At 63.3% G+C, this 27,869-nt stretch overlaps 2 protein-coding genes across 2 annotated transcripts; one reads left to right on the top strand and one right to left on the bottom strand.

The window, feature by feature from the left end:
* Window positions 1-13: 13 nt before the first annotated feature.
* On the top strand, window positions 14-3,737 carry CTU2 (cytosolic thiouridylase subunit 2). The gene is made up of 15 exons (XM_062623681.1): window positions 14-128; window positions 343-417; window positions 907-985; window positions 1,066-1,125; window positions 1,203-1,263; window positions 1,380-1,489; window positions 1,583-1,869; window positions 1,946-2,081; window positions 2,210-2,341; window positions 2,451-2,542; window positions 2,628-2,719; window positions 2,806-2,893; window positions 2,966-3,032; window positions 3,108-3,166; window positions 3,306-3,737. Exons 1-15 carry the CDS (start codon window positions 49-51, stop codon window positions 3,367-3,369), a joined length of 1,482 nt encoding a protein of 493 aa, XP_062479665.1. The 5' UTR covers window positions 14-48; the 3' UTR covers window positions 3,370-3,737.
* On the bottom strand, window positions 3,650-27,810 carry PIEZO1 (piezo type mechanosensitive ion channel component 1 (Er blood group)). Its single transcript, XM_062623682.1, has 51 exons — window positions 27,598-27,810; window positions 21,497-21,592; window positions 20,021-20,143; window positions 19,813-19,855; window positions 19,571-19,730; window positions 18,598-18,736; window positions 18,237-18,450; window positions 17,974-18,139; window positions 17,672-17,776; window positions 17,483-17,567; window positions 17,306-17,397; window positions 16,973-17,233; window positions 16,788-16,899; window positions 16,509-16,687; window positions 16,284-16,432; window positions 15,937-16,116; window positions 15,750-15,862; window positions 15,069-15,226; window positions 14,808-14,984; window positions 14,560-14,685; window positions 14,282-14,482; window positions 13,998-14,202; window positions 13,785-13,889; window positions 12,873-13,026; window positions 12,141-12,384; window positions 11,928-12,024; window positions 11,681-11,849; window positions 11,514-11,603; window positions 11,312-11,400; window positions 11,058-11,129; window positions 10,506-10,612; window positions 10,308-10,416; window positions 9,913-9,996; window positions 9,657-9,829; window positions 9,505-9,584; window positions 9,234-9,431; window positions 8,898-9,156; window positions 8,631-8,819; window positions 8,116-8,404; window positions 7,878-7,983; window positions 7,645-7,792; window positions 7,350-7,564; window positions 7,061-7,219; window positions 6,589-6,736; window positions 6,301-6,489; window positions 6,121-6,213; window positions 5,843-6,015; window positions 5,642-5,764; window positions 5,482-5,561; window positions 4,523-4,721; window positions 3,650-4,433 (listed from the first exon to the last, which is right to left on the bottom strand). The coding sequence occupies exons 1-51, from the start codon at window positions 27,659-27,661 to the stop codon at window positions 4,184-4,186; spliced, it is 7,539 nt and encodes a 2,512-aa protein (XP_062479666.1). The 5' UTR covers window positions 27,662-27,810; the 3' UTR covers window positions 3,650-4,183.
* Window positions 27,811-27,869: the final 59 nt, after the last annotated feature.

Raw genomic sequence — 27,869 nt, 5'->3', positions numbered from 1 at the left:
GACGGGTGGGACGGGACCGGACCGGACGGGACGGGACGGGCCGGGACCATGTGCGAGGCGGCGGGGGACGGCGGCGGGTGCGGAGCGGGCATGGGGCCGGCGCGGCGCCGTCGGGGCGAGGGACAGAGGTGGGAGCGCGGTCCGCGAGCCGGTGTTATCCCCGGTACCCCTTCCGTGTCCCCCCCACCGGTACCATAGTGCCCCCCCACACACCCCACCCCGTGCTGCCCCCTGGTGCTCACCCCCTCCCTATCCCCCTGGTAACGTCCCCGGTAGCGGGATCGCTGCCGCCCCCGGGGTGCGGTGTCCCCGGTGCTGCCGTTACCGGCCGTGTCCCCGCAGCCACCCGCGGACCTGCATGAAGTGCGGGGAGGGCTCCGCCGTACTCATCATCCGCGTCGGGGACCCCTTCTGCCGGTGAGGGGCTGCCGTGTGCGGGGATGCGGGGATGGGGACATCGGGGCTTGGGACGTGAGGTGTGTGAGGCGTTAATGGTTGGGGGCATCGGGTCTCTGGGATGTTGAGGGTTGGGGACATCAGTTCTTTGGGGCAGCAAGGCTTGGGTGTGTTGGAGCTTGGGGACGTTGGGTCCCTGGGACGTTAGAAGTCGGGGAGCTCAGGTGTTTGGGACATCGAGGCTTGGGGATGTTTGGTGTGTGGGATGTTGGGGCTTGGGGACATTGCATCTCGAGGATATCAATGGTTGAGGACTTCGGGTCTCTGGGATTTGGGGCTTGGAAACATTGGGTCTCTGGGGTATCAGTGACTGCGGGCACTGACTCTCTGGGAAGTCTGGGCTTGGGAACATTGGATCTCTGGGACATCAAGGCTTGGAGACAGGGGCCTTGGGGCTGGGGGACCTGGGGGCTGTGGAACACGCCATGGCTTAGGGCTGCGTCCCTGCAGCAACTGCTTCCACGAGTACTTCGTGCACAAGTTCCGCGCGATGCTGGGCAAGAACCGCATCATCTTCCCGGGAGAGAAGGTACCGATGGGGGTGCACACGTGTGGGGCTGACCTGAGCGGTGGCAGCAGCACCGGTGACCATCCCTCATGTCCCCATAGGTGCTGCTGGCGGTGTCAGGGGGCCCAGCCTCCAGTGCCATGCTCCGGCAGGTCCAGGAGGTGAGAATGGGGGTGATGAGAGGGTCTGGGGAGGGGGGCACAACTCAAGCACCCACCTTACCCTGTGCCTTTGCCAGGGGCTCAGCCGGGAGACAGCCAAGAAGCTCCGCTTCATCCCTGGTGTCGTCTACGTTGATGGTAGGGGTTACCCCCACTCCCAGTACAGGGTCCCCCAGGGCTGGGGGCTGTGGTCCCCCAGGGATGGGATGGGTGCCCCCTCCTCTCCTCACTGGTGGTGCCCACTTGCCTTGCAGAGGGAGCGGTGCGTGGGCAGAGCCCGGCACAGCGGGAGCAGAGCTTGGCCTGCATGGAGACCCTGCTGCAGGCAACCGGCTTCCCCTACTACCTGGTGCACTTGGAGCAGGTACATGGGTGGTGAGGGACACACACGCTGGAGTAAAGGGGTATGCTTGGCTATCCCCATACCACCCTCCCAGTGTCCATCTCTGCCCCATAGGCGCTGGAGCTGCCCGCATCCATCCTGCGCCCTGGGCCGGTGACACCCAGTGAGCCCAGTGTGTCCTATAAGGAGGCTGTGGAGGGCTTCATCCAGCAGCAGCGGCAGAAGCGGTACGGGGACAAGGACAGTGGCACCTCGCCGCCTGGCCCTGGCAGTGGGGAGTCACCGGAGGGTCCCCCGGCTGCCCCCCGCCTGCCTGCTGCTGCCCTCACCCAGGAGCTGCTGAAAGTCTTTGAGGCTGTGCAGACACTGACAGCAAAAGAGGAGCTGCTGCAGATGCTGAGGTGAGTGGCTTATCCTGCCCGGACCCAGCACCGGGCACGGCGCGGTGGCTCTGAGCTGGTGTCACATTCTCCCCAGGATCCACCTCATCCTGCAGACAGCCCGGACCAAGGGCTACACCAAGGTGATGACCGGTGAGACCTGTACATGTGTGGCCATCAAGCTCCTCACCAACCTGGCGCTGGGTCGTGGTGCTTTCCTTGCCGTCGACACGGTGAGCAGCCAGCTGGTACCCTGTCCTCTAGCTGGGGGTGTCCATTCCCACCCAGAGCGATGACGCCGTGGACCCAGGTTCTGTGACTTGGTGCTGCCATGGTCCCCCATCAAGCCATGCACCCACAGGGCTTCAAGGACGACCGCCACGGTGATGTGATGGTGGTGCGTCCCCTGCGGGAGTACACGGCCAAGGAGATTGCCTTCTACAACCACTTCTTCAATGTCCCCACCGTCATTGCACCGCCGCTCCCCACCAAGGTAGGGGTGTCCCTTGGTCTGCATGGGGTGGATCCCAAGCTCCACGTCCCCATGGTGAGGTTGGGACCCACTCTCCCATCCCTGCCCTCTCTGTTTGCCCCCCTTGCAGCGCCGGGATAAGCCCAGCATCCGCCGTGTGGTAGAGCACTTCCTCATGGGGCTGCAGGAGGATTTCCCCTCCACCATCAGCACCATCTACCGGTAGAGCATCCCCTCTGTGGGGGCACTATGGGGTGGTATGGGGGGACAAGGGGGTGCACCCCTCACCCCCCTGTGTTGTCTGCAGGACGGGTGAGAAGCTGAGCGCAGATCGAGCCAAGCCGAGCTGCGAGTCCGAGCGCTGCCTGCTCTGCCTGTGTGCCCTGGACCTCGATGGGGGTGAGTGGGGAGGGCAGTGGGGGGGATCGGGAGGTTGCGGGCACTGTGCATCCCCAGATCACACCTGTGCCCTCTGGCTCTTGTAGAGGAGGAGCTGGCCCTGGAGCCCACGCTGATCATAGATGAGCCAGAGATGGAGAGGAATGGGTGCTGCCAGGACCCCCTGGCAGCAGGGTGAGCATGTGGGGCAAGGGGGGGATGCTGTGTTGGCACCAGGGCCACCACTCAGGGTCCCTGTCCCTTCAGGGCTGAGCACAAATCTGCCTACATCCCGCTGCTGTGCTACGGCTGCCGCCTCACCTTCAAGGAGCTGGTAAGGCTTTTGGTGTGCAGTGGGGTGTTTTCCTGGGGAACAGGGGTCCCCATACCCACAGCTCTTCTCTTACAGGGTCCTGTCACCACGCTTCCGCCTTACGTGCGTGCTGAGGCCCAGCGCAGGATCCGCAGGTAATGGGGATGTGGGGATCCCTTCCCTGCTATCTCAGCACCCTCCTGATGCCACATCCATCCACTATCCATCCATCCATTCATCCATCCACTATCCATCCATCCACACACCCATCCATCCAGTGTCTATTCCCTGCAGTGCCGAGATGCAGCAGCAGAACCAGGAGGTTCCACCAGAGGACAAGGAGCTTGGCAAGAGCTGAAAGGGCTGGGGACAGTGGGGGACACAGACACCCAATCCCTCTGGGGCACCAGTGGGGCAGGGTGCCAGCCCCCCAGGGGTGCCCTGTAGGATGGTGGGGAGCCCCTGGGCCCCGCTGGCACCCAAGTAGTTGCTTTTATACCTCATTTTGGTTACACCTGAGGGGCAGGGAGAGCCCCCAGCCCCATTTGGGGTAGGCAAGGGTGCTGGAACCCCCTAAAGCAATAGGTCCCTAGTCCCACCCTGGACACCCCCCCCGCCCCAGCTGAGCATCACTCCACCAGGCCTCAGCTTTGTTTTATTAGATATTTGTATAAATAAACCATTTGAATTAATAATACAAAAAATAAACCAACAAAACCAACATCACGGTAAGTGTCTATAGAGTCCAGCTGGGGCTGCCAGCCCCCCCCCCTCCTAGCTAGGGGAGAGCCACAACCGAGGGCCCCCCATCCTGGGGCTGGGGGGCCTATTGCTTTTGAGTTTAACCTGGTTCTGGACGGGGTTGGGGAGAGCAGTGGGGAGGCACAGGTTGGCTCCTGCCTCCCCCCTGCTCTGCAGCCAGGGGTACCCATGGGGTGGGGGGGTCTGGCTCCTGTCCCCCTCCCTGGGAAGGCACAGAGTGGGTTTCCGCAGGTCAGACGGTGCTTCAAAGCAACATAAGAAAAACATCCCCCCTAAAAGCGAGCACCGAAAGCCCCGTGTCCCACTGTGTGCCCTGGCAGGATACAGCCCTAGCGTGCGGGGCTGGTTAAGGCATTGGTGGTGATGTCCTCGGGAAGGGAAAGGGGCGCAGGTCTGGAGCCCCTTCCCCTTTACTCCTTCTCCCGTGTCCACTTGATCATGGTCTCGGGAGAGCGGTAGAGGAAGATGAGCTTGGCGTAGAGCTCCTCTTCCAGCTCCAGCTCGCCCGTCTCCCGCACCAGGAAGATGTCCTGGCACAGCTTCAGGATGCGGTCCACGCAGGGCAGCTCCTCGAACATGATGGAGTGCGAGATCTCGCTGAAGAAACCCCGCACGAACTTCCCGATCACCAGCACGATGGAGACGTACAGCCCCATGATCCTGCAAGATACAGGGACGCACGCACCCTGTAACCCCCCTGCCCTTAGGTGCAGCCGCTCTGTGCCCCTCATGCATCCCCATCCACGTACCCGTAACCAGCCAAGAAGCCCAGGCTGGGGGGGCTGACTTTGTCGTTGAAGATGACCATGGGGAGGATGTTGCTGATGCTGCTAGGGGCATCCTTCAGCCGCACCACCCACCACTCCACGAAGCTGCTACCCCCTTGGCTGGCGCCTGCAAGCTCCCGTTTCAGCTGCACCTCCACGTCCAGGTAGCTGTCTTCCCCGTCTGCAGGGAGCATGCACAGTGATAGAATGGTTTCTGCTGGAAGGGACCTTAAAGCCCATCCAGTTCCAACCCCTGCCACGGGCAGGGACCCCTTCCACTAGAGCAGCTTGCTCCAAGCCTCTGTGTCCAACCTGGCCTTGAACACTGCCAGGGATGGGGCAGCCACAGCTTCTCTGGGCACCCTGTGCCAGCGCCTCAGCACCCTCACAGGGAAGAGCTTCTGCCTAAGATCTAACCTCAACTTCCCCTGTTTCAGTTTGAACCCATCACCCCTTGTCCTATGACTACAGTCCCTAATGAAGAGTCCCTCCCCAGCATCCCTATAGCCCCCCTTCAGACACTGGAAGCTGCTCTGAGGTCTCCACACAGCTTCTCTTCTCCAGGCTGAACAGCCCCAGTGTTCTCAGCCTGTCTCCATACAGGAGGTGCTCCAGCCCCTGAGCAACCCCATGAGCTCCTCTGGCATTGCTCCAGCAGCTCCATGTCCTTCTTATGTTGAGGCCACCAGAACTGCACACAGTGCTGCAACTGGGGTCTCATAAGAGCAGAGCAGAGGGGCAGGATCTGCGGTGCTCACAGCCCAGCACACGAGGGGTTTCTGGGCTCAGCTCACACTGAAGCAGCTCACGTTCAGTTTCTCATCAACCAACACCCCCAAGTGCTCCTCAGGCTGCTGTGAATCACTTCTCCACCCAACCTGCATCTGTGTGCCCCCAGCACTGAGTACTTACAGGGGAGAACACACCACGGCAGGACCTACCTGGCAGCAGCTGCTTCACGGGGTTGGCTTCAGGGCCATTGGGCGCCCGGATGTATCTGGGGAAGAGCCTGGGGACTTCCCTACAAGAGAGGGGGATAAGAGAGGTGGGCACCATCCCGCTGACATGGGGGCATCATCCTCACCCCCCCAGGATACTCACACCGGCGTAGTGCGGGTGCCCTGCAGCAGCTGTGCGAGCTGCTCACGCTGGGGCGCCCCGGGCTGCAGGTCAATGCTGTGCTTGTCGAAGGTGTGCTCCACCGTGCCCCCTTTGCCCAGGTCCCTGCGGACAGCACAGGCTCCGTGTAAGTGCCATGGGGCTCAGGAAGCGCTGTGTGCCCCACACCGTGCCCTGCAGTACCTCTGGAAGGTCCAGGTCAGGCGGAGGGTGATGTCTGAGGAGCCGTTCTGCAGCTCCCTCCGCATCTGCTCCCGGCTCGGGGGGCTGATGCTCCAGAGCGAGCCTGAGCTGCCCTCGATGCGCGCTGTGACGATGTCCTCATAGCCATACAGCGTGATGAACTGCATGGCAACCTGGGGGGGGACACGGCTCAGCACCCACCCAAGGACAGCCCAACCCCAGCAGGATGGAGCTTGGGGGTGGGAGGGGGATTCTGCAATGGGGGAGGAAGGATTTACCGGCTGCCTCTCGAACTTATGGGTGAGGGCTTCATAGTCCTGTGGCGTGAAGGGCTGGATGGATTGCTGCTGGGCGCTCATAGTGAACAGCGGCTGCAGGGGGACAAGGTGCCATCAGCTGGGCAGGGGTCTCCAGCATCTGGGCTGGGTACCACAGCACCCACCTGCCTGCATCCTCACCTCGTACCCCCCCAGCTTGAGGGTGACGGTGACGTCGATGGGGTGGTTCACAACACCCACCACGGAGCGGATCAGTGACATGAAGAGCAGCGGGAACCAGATGATGGCCACCAGGAAGAGGATGATGAGGCCCCCCATGCCATACTTGACGATCTTCTTCTTCTTCTGCCCCTTGGGCTGGGGGTATTTCTGCAGGGGGAGGACAGCACACAGTGCCAGGCGGGCTCAAGGGGACCCCAAGCAACACGGGGTTACTGGAGGGCCCTTCCCAGCATGGTGGGGACGCACCTTCTCTGTCTCACGGCTGCACTTGATGATGAAGATGTTGGCATAGATGTCCTCCACACACATCCAGTTGGACAGGGACAGCGTGGTGTCTGTCCAGACCCAGTCCATGACAGCCCGCAGCTCCACCAGGAAGGGCACGAGGCGAAACCTGCGGGGGAACACACTCATAGAATCCTATATAATCCTATAGAAATTCTATAGAAACCGGGGTAGGGACATTCATAGAATCATAAATCTTCTTGCCCAAAAGTGGTTAAAGGCTCCATCCCTGGCAGTGTTCAAGGCCAGACTGGACTGGGTTTGGAGCAACCTCCCCTAATGGAAGGTGTCCCTGCCCGTGGCAGGGGGTTGGAACTGGATGATCTTAAGGTCCTTTCCCACCCAAACCATTCTATGACTCTATGACCCAGGGAAAGGGGGCTGGTGCAGCACCCTCTGTGTGCCTGGGGGTCCACGTGGCCCCGTGCCGTACCCCTGGAAGAGGAAGAGGTTGAGGTGGTTGTATTTCTTGGTGAGGAAGTTGCCCAGGATGCGCGTCGGGTACCCGCAGCGGATCTGGTAGGCTGACAGCGAGAAGTAGATGCACTTCACAAAGTACCACAGCTGCGCCACGGTGTTGAGGCTGAACAACCTGCAGGAGAGAGGTGTCACCCCTCCGGCCACCTCCACAGCCAGGCTGGGCTTGGGGACACAACGGTGCCACCCCAGGGGCCACCCAAGGACCAGGCTGTACCCTGGCATCCCCAGGGGGTGCTCGGTACCTTTCCGTGACAGCCGGCAGGATGAAGAACATCCAGAGGTGGATGCTGAAGACCAGGATGACCTGGAAGATCAGCTTGCCCAGCACGGTCTTGCGGAGGTAGAGCGCGCGGTCGATGACCATGGTGGTGAACTGGATGAGCAGCATGACCAGGAACGCCTCCGGTACTTGGTTATCCGACAGCGAGGAGGTGATGTCGGTGGCTGCAGAGTGTTTCTGGGGATGCAGGAGAGGTCAGGATATGCCCCAGCCTGACCCTGCAGTGGGAGCCAGCCCTGTGGGTACCCCCTGCTCACCCCGAAGGCCCAGAAGCCGAAGATGATGATGATGAAGTCAACCACGTCAGCCAGGAACATGAATGCGTAGACATCGGTGGCTGCACGGTGCTCAGTGTGCAGGATGTCCCAGAAGAACCTGCGCACCGGCTGGTACATGTTCTGTGCCCTGGAGGGACAAGGGATAAAGGGTATGGGTGACCAGGGGCTGCACCCCACGTCCCGCACCCCATCCAGCACCACAGGGCACTCACATGGTGACGAAAAAGAGCTTGACCCGCAGCCCGAACGTCTTCAGCTTCCTCTGCGCATGGCTCTGTTTTACCTCTTCCTCTTCTTCTGCTTCTTCATTCCCAGCCTCTGCAAGTGATGCACAGCATGGGTGACAGCCAGGGCCCTGGAGGGCTGCATCCTGCCCGGCAGCAGCACCCTCTGCCCCAGGGGAAAGCAGCCTTGCCCCTCACCAGGGTGCAAAGGGGGGCTGGTGCTCACCTTCCTCTACAGACATCTTTGGCTGCTTCTTCCGCTGCCACCTCCTCCTCCTGAAGCGGAGCTGGGCGGCCTTCACCTCCTCATCCTGCCCCACAGCATCACCCTCTGGCTCCGGCTCCGCAGCTGTGCTCAGTGCCCCTGGCTCTGCCGGTGCCTCCGTCCCTTCCTCATTCACCACCAGCAGCGGGGACTCTGCTTCCTCCTTCTTCTCCTCCTCTCCCTCATCCTCCACCCGCTCCGCCTTCTTCTTGGGGATGAGGTGCTCCTCATGGTCCCACAGCCCATAGGACTGCAGAGGATGTGGTCAGGGGGATGTGTTCCTGATGCCCCCCATCTCACAGCATCAGCTCCCATTGCACCCCAGAGTCCCAACCAGCAACGGGAACCTTGGGTGGAAACCAAGGCAGAGCCACCAAGCACCCACTGGGTGCTCTTGAGAGTCCCCATCACCCCTCCAGCTCCCATGGATGCCCACCCAAACAATGCCCAAGGTGATGCCATGCCCTGGGGCTCACCAGCAGCAGGGAGCGATGGAAGAAGAGCGCCAGGAGCTGCATGAGGTCGTATTTGATGTAGCGGTCAGATTTCTCCAAGCCCATGATGCGGGGTGGGAAGAAGGGCTTGCCCTCATTGCGCAGCATAATGGCATAGCAGTTCCAGGGGAAGAACCCGAACTGGAAGAGGTATTTCACCACCACCATCACCTGCAGGGACACTGGGGTCAGTGGGTGACAGGCAGGAGCCGGGTGGCACCGTCCCCTCGCCAGCCACCTCCTGCCCACCTCGGTGAAGATGATGGCTGTAATCCAGAAGCGCTTGGTGGGCCGGGGGATGGAGAGCATGGCCCAGAGGAAGACGAGGATGGGCAGGAAGAGGGTGATGATGGAGGCGGTCACTATGTTGTTGAGGATGATGATGAAGTAGCAGAGCAGCTCGGAGTGCGTGGCCACGCAGCGGTACACGGCCAGCAGCAGCTTCAGGAACCGGTTGTGGGACTCATAGAACCGCTCTGACTCCTCCAGCTCGGTGAAGTACAGCTGCCTGCAGGGTGCAGCAGGGGGGTGAGCCAGCCCTGCTGACCCCCACATCCCCATCCCACCGTCCCCATGTCCCTGTACCTGCTCCCGAGGAGCTCGCTGGCCGTCCGGCTGCGGTTCTGCGGCAGGGCCAGCAGCTCCCGAGACCCATCCATGTTCTCCTGGGACCCCAAGGTTATCACTTGCTCCTCCTGGCTGGTCACCGAGGTGTGAACCGCTCCTCGGTGCCTGCTGGGGACAGCACAGGGACAGCAATGAGCCTCCTGCCTGCTGGCCCCACTGCAGCATCACCCTCAAGGGGTATCCATGCACCTGCCTGAAAGGGATGTTGCTTTGGGAGTCCATACTCCACCGCTGGCTCAGCTCCTCATGGGGCTCCTCCAGCGGCGGCAGGTACAGGTCATCCAGGACCCCGCGGTGCATGTGCTCTCCCTGCAGTGGGGTCAGTGTCACCGCGGGGCTGCCACCCCCGTGTCCCCACATCCCTCCTGTCCCCGTGCTCACCGTGGCCAGGCGGCGTGTGAGGACGTATCTCTCGAGGCGCAGGACACTGGACATGTTGGCGTGCTCCCGGGTGCAGGCGTCCAGCCACTGCGTCAGCCCGTCCACCATGGCGCGGAACAGCAGCCACAGGAACCGCAGCGTGTTCAGCACCCGCTGCACCACGTTGCTGTGCCCTGACAAGGAGAGAGGGGAGGCTCAGAGACCCGCTCAGAGCACCCAAGCATCCCCCTGTGCTGGGGTATGGCCGCACACTCACCAGTGCCTTCCTCCTCCTCCTCTTCTTCCTGGCTTTCAGCCTCTTCGGGTGCCCCCAATTCCTCCTCTCTCTCTGCACTGTCCCCTATAAGGGTCAGACCCCCCCCAAACGGGTAGCATCAGCCCAGTGGAGGATGGACATCAGTCCTAGCCCCCGCTGGGGTTCTCTTGCTCATCACCTCATCCTCCCCATCCAGCTTAACAACCACTGCAGGCACTGAAAGGGAGCTGCACAGCTCCATGGTAGCCACCAGAGAGTCCACACCAGGGAACCTGACTTAGCCGATGCCCCATTATGGGATGCCAGCCGCTGCCAGGGCAAACAGCAAGCACAGGGCAGAACTGTGCCCCCTCCTGATACCCACCCCTCCCTATTTTGGGGTGAGACAGACCCACCTGCAGCCACATTGGCACCGGGTGCCTCCGGCTGCTGCTGCTGCTGCTCCTGTTCCTGCTGCTGCTGCAGCGCTGTCCTGGTGTTGGTCACCCAGGCCTGGTACACGAGCTGGCAGGGGCAGAGGGGCTGTCAGCACCCCATGGGCACTGCCGGCACCCCATGGGCACGGCCATCCCCAACCCACCAGCCATGCTCACCTCGAAGGCGCTGTGCCTGCTCGGCCGCGTCTCCTCCGGCACTGCCGCTGCCTCCTCCTCCTCCTCACTGTCCGACTCGAAGAGGAAGTACTCCCCAGAATGCAGCACTGCCAGGGTGGCAGCGGGTGTCACAGCATGGCTGGCACCTCATGGGGTGTCACAGCATGGCACAGCACCGACGATGCCCCCACAGACGATGGCTCTGCTGCCATCTCCCCACGTTCACTGCCTGGCACAGCACTGAGGACACCCTGGGGACCCCCACTGGGGACACCAGAGTCAGTGACTCATCCCCCCCCCATGTGCAAAGCGGGGTCCCTCCACACCAGCATTCAGAGGTGACTGATGCCAATAACCCCAACCCCATCCTGTTGCCCCCATTCCAACACCCGGTCAGTGCTGGGAACCAGACCAGTCCCAGTTAGAGCCCTGCAGCCGAGCATAGGGCTGGGGGACGTGTGTGCTGTCCCCATGCCGAAAGCACCATCGGGTGTTAGCAGTGCCCAGCGTGGGGACCCTGTGCCCCGCTACGTCCCCGTGCCAGGGCAGTACCTGCAGTGTGGTCTAACCACGGCCGCCACCACCGCTGCCTCTGCTGGGAAGGCTCCGCCGGGCTGCTGGGTGCTGTGGGATGGCAGATGGAGGGGCTGAGAACAGCTGTGCTCAGTGCACCCACCCCGGGCACCGGGGAGAGCAGGGATGTGGGTTCACCGCAGTGACCCATGGGGCTCCATGGACCCACAGCCATGGGTTGTGGTCACCCTGCTGTGCCCATGGAGGGGTTGGGAGGGCTCTCTGGCTCTCACCTGGCCTGGCCTCATCCTGCCCCTCGGTGACGTTGCGGGGCACCCGCTCCTGGTGGTACTTCTCCTGCTTGGCTCGGATCCGCTCCATCCTGCCAGCACAGGCTGCTGTGGAACGCGCATCCCCAAACCCGCCCCGGGGGTACCCCCATCCTCCTCACCGTCACCCCAAGGTGGCTGCAGGACCCCCCAAAACCCCACTCACTGCCGCTTCAGCTGGGCCAGGGACTTCTTCTCGGCTAGCCGGTGGGACTGCATGCTCTTCAGGGTGCTGGCCTTGAACAGCGCGATGCCCCTGCGAGATGGGCACAGTTTGAGGGTGATGGGGGGGACACCCATGCCCTGGCACCCCCGCTGGGACCACAGCCCCACCTGGAAGCCTGCAGGGCAGAGGCCTGGAGGTCCAGCATGACGTGCAGGAAGTAGTAGCTGAGGAAGACGCGGCGCTGGAGCAGGAGGAAGAAGAAGCAGATGCTGTCCCACATGATGCCCGCCTCCTCCACGGGCAGCGAGCAGTCGTGGTCCTTGCCTATCTCGTTGGCTGGCAGGCAGAGGTGCAGGCAGGTCAGGCAGCAGCTCAGACTTGCACCCCAAAAGCACCCCCAGACCCCCAACTCACGGTCATAGTAGCCTTTAACAGTGCAGACCAGGCTGAAGAGCTGGATCGCCCAGCAGAAGTTGTCCTGCATCTGATGCACGAAGACGCAGGAGAGGAGCTGTGGGGAGAGAAGGCAGAGCGTGAGGTTGGCAAGGGGACAGCCCTGCTACCCATCCCCTCCTCAGGGAGGTGGCCCCAGGGGCCACTGCATGGCCTGGGACCAGCAGCCCTCACCGAGAGCATGTTCTTGGAGATGATGACGGTGATGTTGTAGAAGATGAGGCAGTCCCAGAGCACGAGGCGAGCCCGGGCTGGCTTGCGCTGCATGCCGGTGCCAAAGAGGAGGAGGTAGAAGCAGGCCAGCAGGTAGCCGAGGCCGAAGATGCTGATGCGGGTGGCCCCGGTGATGAAGACCACCACCAGGACTAACCAGAAGAGGTAGCGGAAGACCACCACCTTTGCCATGTCCAGGTAGGACCTGTGGGATGGGGCACTCAGAGCAGGGTCCCTGTCCCCAGCAGCACCCATGCTTGGCACCACTTGGGTTTGGAGTGCAGTGAAGTGCTACCAGTCAAACCAGCACCGTCCCAGTCCCCGCATGAGCCCTACCCTGGGGACAACGGTCCTTTTCCAAATCTATGGCCCATGGGGGTCCTGCACCATCACTAGGGGTGCCCTGAACCACTGTTATCTCCTTCCAACACAGCCTTTGGATGCTGCTGTCCCAGCCTGGGGGTTACCATCCTAGTGGCAAGGGTCCTGTCACAGCCATTTGGGGGGGGTCCTGCTCTAGCATCAGCAGGACAGCTTCACTGGCCAAAACGGGTCCCATCCTAGCGGACCCAAGCACTTAGGGACTGCCTGGGGGTCCCGTTCTGTCCATACCCATACCCGTGTGGTCCCATCCCATGCGCAAGTCCCATCCCCACATCCCCAGTCCCGGGTTGTGGTGTCCTGGGCACCCACCGGCAGTGTATGAAGTTGGGTGTGGGGTTGTGGGTGTCCCGCTCCAGGTCCAGCCGGTCGGTGTTCTCACCCGCCGCCTGCAGCCACTCCTCCGTGCGCTCGGCCTCGAACACCCGCCACTGCTGCGCCACGCACATCAGCAGCATGAAGTCATCTGTGGGCACAGACTTAGGGCAGGGGGTGCTGGGGATGGAGCAGGGGGACAGGGAACCTCATGGGCAGGAGGGTGCAGGGATGGAGTAGGGGCACAAGGCACCCCATGGGCAGGATGGTGCAGGGATGGAGTAAGGGACAGGGACCCCATGGGCAGGAGGGTGCAGGGATGGAGTAGGGATGGAGTGGGGGCACAGGGCACCCCATGGGCAGGATGGTGCAGGAATGGAATAGGGATGGAGTAGGGGCACAGGGCACCCCATGGGCAGGATGGTGCAGGGATGGAGTAAGGGATGGGGCACCCCATGGGCAGGAGGGTGCAGGGATGGAGTAGGGGCACAGGGCATCCCATGGGCAGGAGGGTGCAGGGATGGAGTAGGGTTGGAGTAGGGGCACAGGGCACCCCATGGGCAGAATGGTGCAGGGATGGAGTAGGGGACAGGGACGCCCTGGGTAGGATGGTGCAGGGATGGAGGATGGGGACAGGGACCCCATGGGCAGGAGGGTGCAGGGATGGAGTAGGGGTACAGGGCATCCCATGGGCAGGAGGGTGCAGGGATGGAGTAGGGTTGGAGTAGGGGCACAGGGCACCCCATGGGCAGAATGGTGCAGGGATGGAGTAGGGGACAGGGACGCCCTGGGTAGGATGGTGCAGGGATGGAGGATGGGGACAGGGACCCCATGGGCAGGAGGGTGCAGGGATGGAGTAGGGGTACAGGGCACCCCCTGGGCAGGAGGGTGCTGGGGCTGGACACTCACTGATGAGATGGGTGGATGTGGGGGCCACGAAGAAGTCAGGCAGGTAGAGCCACTTGATGAACGCAGAGTTTATGGGAAGATTCCGGCTCCAGCGCCATGGATAGTCTGGGGGGTGATGGACACGCTCGGTGCCAGCCCCTCACAGCAATGGGACAAGGACCTCTGCCTCCCTGACCCCTGCAGAGGCCGGATGCTCCCACCCCAGCCCCTTACCCACGCAGAGGGCGGGCGGCATGCCCACACACAGCAGGTACTGGGTGATGAGGAAGATGATGAGGAAGAGGCAGTACTTGGGCCAGAGGCAGGCGATGGCCGCGCGCCGGCGCCGCGTCAGGATGACGACGAGCCAGCAGCCGTGCAGGATCACCATGAAGTTCATCCGCTGCCCGATCACATTCACCGTCATCAGGAAGCAGATCTGGGAGGATGCAGAGGCTCAGCCCTGGGGTGATGCGAATGGTGGGACCCCCTCCCTCCCCATAGGACCTGCTCCTCACCTCCAAGCCAAACTTGTAGTAGAAGTAGTTGAGGAAGTATTTGGCACAGCTGATGAGGCCCTGGTCGAGGTGCTCACGGGAGATATCCTCAAAGATGGTCTCGGTGACAGGGGCCACCAACTGGTGCTTCTTGCGGTAGTACTCCTGGTGCCGGTACACCACGGCCTCCAACACCAGCAGCACCAGCAGCAGGAGGTGGTTCTGGTGGGGAAAGGGGATGCTCAGGGCCATGGCGAGCCCCTGAAGCATCCCCATAGACAGGGTGTCCCCAGGCTCACCTGGATGTAGCCCAGGCTGGGGGAACCCTTGCGGATGCCGAACCAGTTGGCAGGGTCCAGGGGGCCGTAGTACAGCGTGGAATTGCTCATCTCCTCCGGGGTCAGGTTGGTGCTGTTGTACAGGGGCTGCAAAGGGGGGCACCACCGGGTGTCAGCACCCTAACCCCTGCTGCCAGACCCCATCTCCAGCCAGGGAACACCCCCCCTCACGCTGCCACAAGCACCCCAAGAACCGCACAAGTGGGCACCTGGGTGCAGTTGCTGGCGTACTCGTTGGGGTCGACGATCTTGAGCTGGTAGAGCATCTTGCAGACAATGATGATGCAGGTCCAGACGGTGGAGAGGCACGAGGCCATGTGTCGGAAGCGGCAGTAGGGCATGGCAAAGGCCCACAGCAGCACCAGCAAGAAGTTCATCAGCGATACCTGGCGCAGCGGATGCATTAGCACCATGGGGTGCCTGGCTGAGCCACCCCCCCCGCCAAAGCCCAGTGCCCCCGTGCCTGGTACCTCCTGCAGGGCCACCCATACGGCGTAGAGAGCCACCAGCTTGACCATGTGGAGCTCCAGCAGACGCACCACAAAGACCTGCCCGCGGGTCAGCGTGTCCGAGAAGGTCCAACCCAGCACAATCAGGCGCTCCAGCACCAGACCCCATTTGGAGGGCACTGTGGGGACATGGACCGTCATGGATGGGTTCGGAGGACACCCCAACACATCCTGGCCTCCTCCCCATACTTGAAGGACACCCCAATCCATCTCCGTTACCCTCCCAGCTCCTTCCTGGCTCAGATGATAACCTAAATCCACCCTCATATTCTCCAGGACTTGAAGGACACCCAAATCTATCCCTGCACCTTCCTGGCTTGAAGGATGCCTCAATCTATTCCTGCAATCCCCTGCCCCTTCCTGACTCGAAGCACATCCTAATCCATCCCCATATCCTCCCACACCTGGAGAACACCTCAAGCCATCTCTGAACACACCTCAAGACTGTTCCTAGCTTGGAAGTTACCCAAACCCATTCTCAGATCCTCACAGGAGAATACCCCAAATCAATCTCCCTACCCTGCCAGTGCCTTCCTGTCTTGGAAGATGCTCTAATTCATTCCCATATCTCCCTCCAGCCCCTTCCCAGCTTGGAGGACACCCATCCCACCCCATTGTCCCCCATCCTTGCGCGGTGGGTACCCTGTGATGCAGTGTCAGCATCACCCATCCCGGTGCTGTCACCATCGCTGGTCCTGGCGCTGTCTGCAGCAACCACATCCCGCAGCAGCCGACTCCCGTGCAGCTCCTCGGGCCTGCAGGGAGGAAGGCTCAGAGCAGGATGGGGGGCTTGGGGGTGCAGGGGGGTCACCCCAGCGCGGGGCCCTACCTGGGGATGCGGTAGGATGCTGCGCTGGCAGCAGGGATGCGCTCCAGGTCCGTGAGGCGCATGAAGGGGCGGTGGAAGTAATGGAGCTGGAGGATGCAGGCCAGGAGGAAGAAACCCGGGATGAGGGTGCTGGAGAAGAGCTCGGAGACGCTGAACTGCTCCAGGCCCAGGTCACCCAGCCTGGGCAGGGAAGAAAGGGTCAGAGCGGAGCTGCATCCATCCCACCCTGCACGGGCACTGAGCTGCCCTGAAGGGCTCAACCCCATTCCCCAAGCCTTTGGCCATGCCCTGGGGCCACCATGGGGCTGGCAGCAGCAGGCAGCCCTCGGTGGGCTGAGGACACTCACTGCTCATCCGTGAGACCCGTCAGGTTCCTCCAGTACATGGGGAAGTCCTCGAATTGGAAGGTATAGACGGCAATGAGCACCAGCATGGTGTACGCAACCACCAGCCACCAGAAGCACTTCAGCACCTTGCGCCACAGGCTGTAATACACCTGCAGGGACGGGGACATCAGCAGGGCCACACCGGGGATGGGGATGAGGACATGGACGTGTCCCTGACTCCCTTACCTGGAAGAGGGTGACGCAGAGGAGGAAGAGGAGCATGTAGACGATCTTGTAGACGACGAGGCGCCCGGCGAAGCTCACCACGATGAACATGCCGGCGCACACACAGATCCAGTACTTGGCATAGAAATTCCTCACCAGGCCCCCCAGCGCCTTCAGCACGTCCCCCTGACGGCTGCTGTCTGCGAGGCAGGAGGGGGCTGCAGGACATGGCGGGCACCCCGGGTGCTGCCTGCACCCAAGGGATGCTCAGCACTGGTGGGTGATGGTGGGACCCCTCACCTATGTCTGAGATGGTCACCTCTATGAGCGGGGTGGATGGGGACCTCCTCGTTAGCAGCTTCTCCTTAACGGACCGCCGCAGCAGCAGCCAGAAGGTGAGGGTGAGCAGGAGCTGCGGGGACAGGCAGTGAGCAGGGACAGCGACGTGCTGTTGGGGACAGAGATGGGGACAGCAGCAGACTCACCTTAGCCCCCAGATCCAAGCAGGGGTATTTGGTGTGCACCAGCCCCAGCTGCTCGAAGCTTATGAAGCCAACACGGGTGGGCAGCTCGGAGGCCAGCTCCATGCTCCAGATGTACTGCAGGGTGCAGAGAGCGATGCCATAGAGCAGCAGGAACGGTGAGCAGAGCATGGCGAAGTGACGCCGGTTCCGCACCGTCCAGATGAGGCAGGACCAGAGCAGCAGCACGAAGGTCAGCCAGCTGTGGTAGGTGATGCTCCACACCTACAGGCAGGCAGGATGCGGCCATTCGCATGGGATCAGGCCGGGGAGTGCCCCCCGTGTCCCCCCACTCACCATCATGGCGATGAGGGCGCAGACGTAGCTCTGCTTCATGATGACATGGCCCAGGGTGTGCAGGAGCAGCCACTGAGCCGGACGCTTCCTGCCTGGCCATGGGGAGGGGGAGCTTGAGCTGACCCCCCAGCACACAGACAGGCTGTGGGGACGGGGATGAACTGGGGACAGGCTTACCCGGCTGCGGAGAGTTGCCCATGATGTGCACAGTGCAGTTCTCAGCACCGCCGCCTGCCTTACCCGTGTTGGAGGACAGCATGGGCTGGGGGGGGACAGAGGGGGCTCAGAGCTACCCCCAGAGCACCCCAGCTCCCATTCCACCACAGCATGGGCATCGCTTATGGGGCACAACGCCCCAAAACCCACCTTGGTGTCCTCAGCCACGCCATCGGTGTCCTTGGGCCAGCTCTCCATCTCCACCAGCTCCTTCGACAGGAACCTCGCTGCTGGCTGTGCCAGGGCTGCAGTTCTCTGCGAGGGGCAGGAGCCAGCTCAGGGCACAGCACTGCTGCCACCGGAGACCCAACCCCTTGATGAAGCCCCTCCCTGTGCTACAGGCCCCCCACATGCTCTCCAATGGGCACCCCAGTGCCAGGGCTGGGGCACTCAGAGCTGCAGGGCGCACCAGGCATCGGCAGGGGGGCCAGCTCAGCCCTGCAGCCCCTCACCCTGGCATCCAGCCGGCGCAGCTTCATCAGTGTGGCCATGGTGAAGTAGAGCAGGAACAGGATGCCAGGGTTGGCATAGACAGGCCAGGGGTGGCTGGTGTTGAGCTCCAGGACGTTGGGCTTGGAGCAGTTGAGGTACAGGACGATGTCCTTGAAGCCAAACAGCCTGTGGGGATGGAGCGGGTGGCCATGAGCCCCACCATGAGCCAGGGTCCTGGCACAGCACCGTACCCCACAGCACAGCACCCTGCCGAGGGACTCACCGTGCCCAGAAGGTGGGAGGCGGGTAGACCCCCTGGAAGAAGGGTGCCTGGTAGGTGAAGAGGCAGACGAGGTGGCAGGCAGTGTAGATGCAGACGATGATGCAGGTGGTGTTGAAGGCCCGGCAGCTCCTGGGCAGGTGGCAGGCCCACCACGTGCACATCCCCACGAACAACAGGTAATAGACACAGGAGGAGGCGGAGGGCAGGGTGATCCCTGCAGAGCAGCACCCGCGGGTGGTCAATGCGCAGCCGAGCATCCCCTTCGACCAAGCATCCTCCTGGACCAAGCATCCCACCCTGCACCTGCGTGTCCACTGAGCCCCCCCCAGCTCACCACATGCTCCCCCTATCCCATACCCACCAGCTAAGGCCAGCAGTGTGATGGCCAAGGCCTTCCCAGCCTCCCAGAGCAGCCAGTGAGCCGTCACCCGCAGCCTGGTGCTCAGCGGTGTGTCCGTGTCGGCCGTGCTGTCCTGCTGCTCCACATCCTCCTCTTCCTGCTGCCAGGAAGGAGACAGTGGTGTGAGCCCCACAAGCACCCCCACTGGCCCCATGCTGCTGCTGGCCGTGCCTCAGTTTCCCCACTCAAGGGATGGATGGCCGGACACCCTACGGGCACGCAGCCCGGCACCTGGCTGTGTTTATCTCATTAGCTGCTTGGAAAGCTCCAAAAAGCCTCCGAAAGGCGGCTGTTTTTCTTGGCACCAGCACCCGGGTTCCCAGCACTGAGCTCCTTTCCAGGCTGGCCCCGTGCTCATGGCAAAGGCATCTGCATCGCCCGGTAGCTCCGGTTACAGCCCATCCATGGCTGGCGATGGGCAGGCGAGTGCCCACCACGACAGCGGGGAGCACCCCAAAAGGTGTTTGCCAAGCCAGGGGTGCCATCAGCTTTGGGCTGTGTGTGTCTGAATGACCCCAGTGCCACGAACACCATCAGGAGGCTCCGGCATGGCACAGCACCCATCCATGCTCCCCGCTGGTGAGCTCAAGTTGGGTGCCAGCACCCCACAGCTGCCCATCCCACTGCCCTTCCTAACCCACACGGTGGTGCCCGTCAGACCCAGGGATGCTCCCCCCCCCCAGCCCAGTGCTGTGGGGTTGGGCTGCTTGCTGCGATCCCTACGGCAACACAGGAGCAAACACGAGCACTCCTCCGCGGCTGAGTCACCCCAGCCCATACGGGATGCTGTGATGATGTCTCATGATGATGTCCCAGCCCCATGCCGCTGCCAAAACTGCCCCAACCCAGGTTCCCGGCCCCTGGGGAGGGGATGGGACCAGCCGTGGTGTCCCTGGTGCGGGCTCGGCAGGATGCTGATGGGTTTGGCTCTCACCCGCTCACGGGACTCCAGGGACTCCGGTCTCCGGCTGCGGACGCTTGCAGCCTTGGGGACCAGGCGACGGCACAGGCACAGGCAGAGGGATGAGACCAGCAGGACGCCGACATCGGGTGCCACCAGACGCACCGAGTTGGGGATGTCGCTCAGCTCCAGCCTGGGGCAGGGGGGGAAGTGGGTCAGGGGTGTCCCCACCACCACTGCCAGTCCCCAGCCCCACACCGCCAGGGTACCCTTACCTGGTGACCCCGATGTGCCGGGCAAACACCTCCTGTGAGCTGCCTGCAGGGAAGCAGGAAGGGATTGAGTCTGCAGACCCCCAAGGGCAGGATGTGAGACCACCCTAAGTATGTGCTATCCCATGGGAGACAGCCCCACATCCACAGGGAACATCCAGGATGGGGTCTGTGCCCAGTGGCACAACCTGTCCCAGTGCCCCCTACTCACAGCTGGGCCCCATCATCTTGTCCACTTGGGGCAGCGTGTACAGGCATATCTGGAAAACGAGGTGTGCGAGGAGGAAGATGATGCTGATCCCCAGGAGGGCTTTGAGGAGGCGGCTGGTGTGACCTGTGAGACACGGGCAACCCATCACCCGTTATCTGAGGTGGCCCCGGGGAGCACCAGCATCCCAGAACCCTTGGGAAGAGCTGGGAAGGGTGCCCAGAGATGCTAGGGGTCTGCCCCAGGAACATGGTCATAGAATCATACACTCATAGAATGGTTTGTGTTGGAAGGGACCTTAAAGCTCACCCAGCTCCAACCCCTGTCACGGGCAGGGACCCCTTCCACTAGAGCAGCTTGCTCCAAGCCCTGTGTCCAACCTGGCCTTGAGCACTGCCAGGGATGGGGCAGCCACAGCTTCTCTGGGCACCCTGTGCCAGCGCCTCAGCACCCTCACAGGGAGGAACTCCTTCCTTATATCCAACCCTGTGTAAGTTTGAACCCATCACCCCTTGTACTGTCACTACAGTCCCTGATGAAGAGTCCCTCTCCAAAGTCCTGGGTCCCACCATGTGCATGTCTCACTCTGCACCAGCAGAGCCACAGACCACTCTTTTCGTCACATTACTGGGGAAACTGAGGCACGGGAAATGCAGGAAGCCTAAGCTATGGGACCACACTCCTTCCCCTCACCCCTGCAGCATCCTCTGACCCAGCTGGACCAAGCCTTTCCCTGGCCCCACTGCACAGAGGCCAGTGTTGGGATGCAGTTCCCATCCTCATCCCTCACGGAACATCCTGTGGGTGGGTGCCAGGGGGTCCCCCACACCACGATCCCTGTCAGACCTTCCACCAGCTGCAGCTGTGCCCCCATCCCACCAGGATTCCCGGGCCGAGCGCCCGTTTTCCTTGCCTCGGGACAGGCAGCGAGCCCACCCCAGCTGCGCACCGGCCGGGAAGGGGAGGGGGGGGGTCAGGGCCAGAAACCTTCCCTCTGCTTGTTTGTTCCTGTAAATCTGTGTCAAGACTCAGCTCCGGAGTCGTGAGAGCCCATGAAATATTCAGAGGGCAGAGCTTTTATCCACGGCTTGTGTTACAGCACAGCCCAGCCTGGCCCAGCAGCACTACGGGCACCCAGTGCCCACCATGGGGACACAGAGCCCATGCATACACCATGGGTGCTGCATCCCCTGTGCCCCCCCCATGCCCAGCAGGGCAGAAGGGCTGCTCCTGGTCAATCCCTGCCCACCCGGCGGGCTCAGCCCAGCCCTGAGGTTTCTGGTTAATGAGGCTGGGGCTCAAAACTGACCGTTTTGGAGTGAAAGGGCTATTAATAGCCACGCTGGGCTATAATTAACAGAGCGAGGAGCCACACTGCCTGACCAGGGGGAAACCGCAGGGGAAGGAGGGCAGGTACCAGCCGGAGGGAGGCTGGCAGCATCCTGCTGCCCTGCCTGCACCCCAGGGTGAGCCCCTTACCTGTGGTGGAGCTCTGGCTGGGCCCCGGGAACCAGGGCAGGAGCAGCAGGAAGATCAGGTACACCAGGGAGAGGACATTGAAGCGGAAGAGGCAGGCTGTGGGCAGAGGTACAGGCAGCGTTAGTGCCAGGCACAGGGAAGCTGCATCCCCTCCCGTTCAGGATGCACCCCAAAGCTATGTGTAATCCCATACGTGGTCTCAACCCCCCCCCCCCCCCAGAGGAAGAGAAACACGGGCAGGAGCCATAGTGACCCACATGGGTGGCACAGGGATGGGGGACACAGAGGTCTCAGACATGGGAGGTAATGGGATCCATGAGCGGAATCCGCTGCTTTTCCACACTGCTTCTGCAGGAGGCCCTCGGGGACCCCATCCACAGCCCCTGCCCCGCCTGCTCCTCACCTCCCCCTCGCTTATTTTTAACCCTAAATTACGGCTCGTTCCGTGCAGCCGTCGGGGGGGGGGGGGGGGAGCGGGGCCGGGAGGCGCCCCACGGATCTGCTGCTACCGAGGCTTTGGGGGGGGACACACAGGGGACTGGGGCAGCTGCCGCCGGGGAACGCGGCGTTCCCATCGGCTCCACGCACAGCCCGAAGCGGTGACTGACACCGGCACATGCACGACCCGGAGATGGGCACGGACACGGCGGGGCAGCCGTGAGGCCGCGGTGATGGGCACCTGGCCACAGCGGAGGGGAGGCATTGCGGGGTGCACAGCATGGGATGGCTTCACTGTGTGACTGTGCCCCTGCTCCAGGCAGCCTCAGGGCGTTCCTCCGTCCCCTCCCGTGCCGACCAGAGGGATGTTGCACCCCTGTCCCGTCCCCCCAAGCAGCCCCACTCTGGATAGGAGGTGGGATCCCCATGGGGCAGCCTTGGAGATGGGACAGCCACAGGGAACCGGTGCTGGGGACCCCAGCTCTGTGTGGCCGTAGCAGGGACTCGCTCCCCTCGGCACCCCGCTTGGGAACGGGATGAGGCAGTGAGGGCCAGGAGGGCCCATGGGGCTGGGGGGTGAAGGGGAGCCAGGCTGGGAGCCAGGGGACGTGCTCGGCCCCGCCAGCCCGGCGCGGCCCTTCCTGTGTTTACGAGGTTTCAATGGGACAGCACATCCTGGGGCGAGGGATGGGGCGGCCGCCGGGGACACGGCGCAGCCCCCGGGAGCACCCCGGGAATGGCGATGGGGTGACGGGACGGGAGGCACCCAGGAACACGCCCGGCGGCCCGGGGCACGTCCCACGCAGCGCCCGTCGGGGATAGCGCCGGTGCCGGCTCCCACGGAGCGCGGGCAGCCCCGCAGCACGGGTGAGGGGCGCAGGGAGCGCGGAGCGGGGGCACCGGGACCCGCTGTGCAGTGACCGCGGCACCCGCCGCCTCCCCGCACGCTGCCGTGGGCTGCTGGCAGCGTTTCGGCAAACCATGATCTCATGGAGCAAATATTCCCCTTCCCGAGCCAGAGAGGAGCCTTCCCGGCACGGGGGCGAGCGCTGCTTCGGCTGATGGGGGGGGGGGGGAGCCAGACAGCCCCGCCGCGGCCACCGGCACCTCCATCCCAGCACCGACCCCTGCCCAAAGCAGCATCCTTTCGGGTCAGGGTGTCCCCTGTCCCAGCCATGACCGCCCTAGGGGTGATGGTGGCATGGTGGGGGGGGGGAACGGACCACTGTGCTGGTGTCCTGCTGGCTGGGGTCTGCGTGGGAGCTGTGGGGAAGATGGGATGGTGGGGAGCATAGGGAGACCCATAGGCATTGCTGGGCACTGTGGGGTACACGCGGTGCGGTGACGGTGTGGCATTATGCCACGGGCATCAGACACCAGGACTAGGGACAGAGCAGGCATCCTGGTGGCAGTGGCTTGGGTCACTTGGCACTAGGAAGGGCTGGCAGCAGCTGTCTGCGAACGCAGAGCAGCCCACAGCACCCTGGGGCTGAACCAGCACCCATGGGACCCTGTGGCTGTTGGGTCCCCCATCACCCCAGCGTGAGGCAAAGCTCCTCAGCGTGGTCAGTGCTCAGTGGCTTCAGGCAGCTTGTAATGGGATCTAAAAGGGGGGGAAAGAAATGTGCTGATGATGAGCAGCCCCCCCCCCCAGCATGGCACAGCCCCCATTGTGAGCACCCACGGTGCCCAGCTTTGCACCCACACCTTCGCAGGGCCGGCTGCACCGGGGTGTGGGTGCTCCGTCCTGCACAGGCAGAGGAAACCAGTTCCCTTCACTGCTGACAGCGGAGAAAGTGCCGGCGTGGGGAGAAAAACCAGTTTGGCTTGTGGGGAGAGCAGCCCCACGGCGAAACCCGCCCTCCATCCCGCACCCAGGTCCCCACCGGGAGCCAGGCGGGAGGGTGGCTGCAGCACCGTGGCACCCACTATCCCCGTCCCCATGCAGGCAGCACCCATCACACCCCATGGTCTCGTCTCTGCTGCACACATGGGGCAGGATCCGGCCCGCACTGAGCGTCCCCCTGAGGTTATCCTGGATCCGCATCCATTCCCCATCCCTGTGATCCTGGGAGCAGCAGCGATCGCACCACCGCTGGCTCCAGCAGCCCTGGAAACATGAAGGATGTTAATGTGCCGGGAGCAGGATAAATCACAGCGCTGGGCGAGATGTGCTGGTTCCCTTCACGCCGGCCTTTCATCTCCCTTTGGGATCACACGTGGGAAGGGAAAGGGTGGCATTGGGGACCACGGGGGAAGGCAGGGACCTGGCAGCAAGGGTGAGGGCAGACAGGGAGAGCCAGCAGTGGGGTTTATCCCATTGTAGTTGGGATGCGGAAGAGTGGGAAGGGGGCTTTGGGCGCAGCCCCCTCCCAGGCACCAACGCAGGGAGAGATCCATATCCAGCTGCATGGAGAAAGGGGGATCCCCAGACCCCACCGGCAATGAGGCAGCCTCATAACAGCATCCACCCCGCTACGCACCACTCACAGTGCCCACACACTGATTCGCATCAGTGCAGCCGCTGGCTCTGTGGGGACCTGCAGCCGCTCAGGATTAATTAGAAGAGCTCTTTAATTCCCTGCTATTTCACACAGGCCCGTTACCTGCGGCCGCAGCCCTGCAGCTCTGCCAAGCTGCCTCCTGCTCACCGGCCTCACAGGGGCCGAGGGGACCCAAACAGGGTCCCCAGGGTGTCACTCTGCACCCAGGACCCTGCTCTCTGCACCAGAGGCTGATGAGCCCCGGGCACAGCACCATTCCCATCCCCGCAGCAGCGAGCCCCTGGGTGGGCAGAACCAGCCCCATCCCCGGCTCCTCTTTCCGGGATCAGGGATCAGCCCCACCAGCCCAGCCGCCGTATCCTGTTTTTGTGGAAAGTCAACCCCGCTCCCGCCTGCGCCAGGCCCCGCTCCCCAAGGAATGCCGCAGGAGCTGCCCCGAGAGGGCACCGGGACCGGTGCCAGCGGTGCCACGGCTGGGAAACCCCAGCGGCTGGCCAGCAACACAGTGGATGCAGGGACACCCCTTCCATAGCACCCAGGGCTGCAGCCCCTACATCAGGCACACGGTGGGATGGCACAGCCCATGCCAAGGGGATGGAGCAGCCCTCAGGACCCCCTAAGCCATGAGCTAAGCAGTGGGATGCCCACTGGCATCTCCCGCTTGCGCACCCAGACCCACATTCCCATCGCACATCATATGGGGACGTCCCCAAATCCACCCTAACATTCCCCACGCACAGCCCAGTGCCGTGACAATGCCCACCACACACCAGTGTCCAAACACCCCTTTCCCCACCCTCACCCAGTGGGGACCTGCTGCAGCCCTGGGGAGCCCCCACAGCATCACTGCCTCGATAGGGCAATGTGGGGGCTTTGGAAAAGGCTGGATGCCAGGGAGATGGGCACCCTGGGGAGATGATGGGCACTGTGGGGGGAAGATGATGGGCAGTGTCCATGCAGGCTGCAGGCAGCCAGCCCTTTGCCTCCCATCCCCCTGTGCGCCTGGGGAGGAAACAGCAGTTATTGCTCTTGGAGACAGCGGTGGCTGCTTTCTATTTTTTTTTTTTTTATAGGTTTTTTTATATATTTTTTTTCCTCCTCTATTTTATTTCCCTTTGCTTTATAAAAAGCACCTGACCGCAGGAGGCAGACGGCTGCAGCCCACACTCCTGCCAGCACCGCCTGGGTACCAGCACCCTGCAGCACCCAGGGCCAGCAGCACCCACACAGAGCCCCCCCCCCAGCACCCTTACTACATCCTGAGGCCATGTCCTCACCTCACCCCAACTGCCCCCAGCTTTGGGGGCACCGCAGCATTAAGGGGCTGCCACCATCACCCATTGCTCCTGCACAAGCACTGCGCTGGTACAGCCAGGACGTCACCACCCTGGGGGTCCAGATCCACCCCATGATGTGCACTGGCTGTGCCCACCCTGCTCCATGCATTCCAGCACGGATGGAGCCCTACGTCCCTGTGGTGGGTGGGATACGCAGCCCATGGCATGCCTGGGAGCCGCACCACGGGGGTCCATGCCACGGTCCCAACCCCAAGCCATGCTGTGAGCCCCAGCCCTGCCCCTCCACTCGCCGCCAGCAAACATCCTCCGGACGCTTGGGAAGAGCCTGATTGCTGCGGAAGGAAGGGCTGCAGGCGGGTCGTGCTCGGGGCTCTTCCTCCCCCCAGGTGCAGCAGAACGAGCCACGTCCCCCCCCCCCCGTGCCTCAGTTTCCCCCCCCCATCCAAAACCCACAAGGCTGTTTTGGACAGGAACGGGGTGTGTGGGGGGGGGGAGCTGCACAAGCAGGACCCCAGACCCACGTCTGACCACGAGTAGCGCACCGACACCTCCGGCCGTGGGGTGCAGCAGGTCCCTGCCAGGACATCCCGTGCCGGGGCGGGCCAAGCAACCCTGGCGCAATTTGGGTCCAAATCAACAGAATTAGAGGGCCCCATGCGCCAGACCGCGCCCAAAGGGCCACGTGTCGCCCCGTGCACCCACGGGACATGGCCGGCAGCTCCCGTGCCCCACCGGGGCCTGGTGCGAGCGGTTCCCGGCCACCTTCCCCTCCCCATAGCAGCCCGGTCGCGCTGTCCGCCCGTGGGCAGGGTTATAATTAACCTCCTCGCATCCTGCGCCATGCACTGAGTCACTCCTCCAGCGAGCCCAGAGCAAACAGAGCAGCTTTTCCAACAGTCACCGACTTCCTCTGCCAGGGAGGCCGGCGGCACGGCCCCCCCCTCAGTACCACCGGGACACCCCGCTGGATGTGGCTCCACTCGGGTGCACGTCCCCTCACACACACACACACACACACACACCCCTTCCCCGGGGTGACAGCACTCAGGTGTCCTTCCCACTCTTCCCCACGCTGCAGGCACCCCAACACGGGGTGTGTGAGCCCGGCAGCGGGCAGCCGGGCACAAGGAGCACGTTGAACAGCCCTGGTTACAAGGGAGGGTTTTCCTTTACGTCTAAGTGAAGGTAAACGGAGCGTTCCCGAGCGGGGTCCCCCGAGCAGCCGGGGCTCAAAGAGCCGATTCTCGCCCTGCGCGTCCCAGGACACGGGTATTTTCCAGGCCGGTAGCCAGACGGTTGCCTCGGTGGGTGGCGCATCTGCCTTCAAACCCCACCGCTGCTTAAAGCGGGCTGGCTGGGAGCAGCTCGGCAGCCACAGCCCTGCGGAGGGGAGGCTGAAGCGGCAGAGGTGGGTGCCCGGTGCCCCGCTCCACCGCACCACGACGGTACCGGGCACACGGCCGGGTTAGGTGCCAGCTCCCCCCCCCCCAACCACCACGAGGACTGCGGGGAGCCGGGTGCCCGGCACCCGCCCTCCACCTTGCGAGAGGCAATGGAGCCAGCTGGGTTGGAACCGCGACGGCTTCGGCCCCGCTGTCGGTCACACGCACCCGGGCGCTGCCCCACGCTCGGCCCGGAGGAGGCGCAGCGCTTCCCGAGGGCTCGGTCCCGCATAGGGTTGTGGGGAGCACGCAGGGGGATCCCCTGTGGGGCTCGATGTTGGGGGTGATGGGGGGGGGAAACCACCCGTCCCTCCACCGATCCGCCCGCTTCCCCCAGGGCCGGCAGCGGGTCCCGTCCGTGTGGGGAGCCCTGAGCGGGGACACAGCGCGCCCAGCACCCCCCCCCCCCCGGCACTCACCGGCGAGCAGGGCGAGGGGCAGCAGCAGCCAGTACAGCCCCGCGTACAGCACCCGCCGCTCCATCCCGTCAGGCGGCGGCGGCCCGGGCCATGCCCCGCAGAGCCGAGCCGAGCCGAGCCGTTCCGCCCCGCCGGGGCTGGGCAAAGCCCCGCTGGCCGGTCCCGGAGCGCAGCGCACGGACGCGCTTTTCCCCCGCCCCGCTCCCGCCGCCTTTATAAGCGGCGCCGCCCGCCCCTCTCTTGGGCTGGCCCGGCTCGGCACGGCTCGGCCC

This window comes from Pezoporus occidentalis, unplaced genomic scaffold (assembly GCF_034315485.1).
Source record: "Pezoporus occidentalis ecotype Australia unplaced genomic scaffold, CSIRO_AGI_Poc_V1 ctg258, whole genome shotgun sequence".
NCBI lineage: Eukaryota > Metazoa > Chordata > Aves > Psittaciformes > Psittacidae > Pezoporus > Pezoporus occidentalis.
Note: the sequence above shows the minus strand (reverse complement) of the source record. Positions and strands in the feature narration are given on the sequence as shown.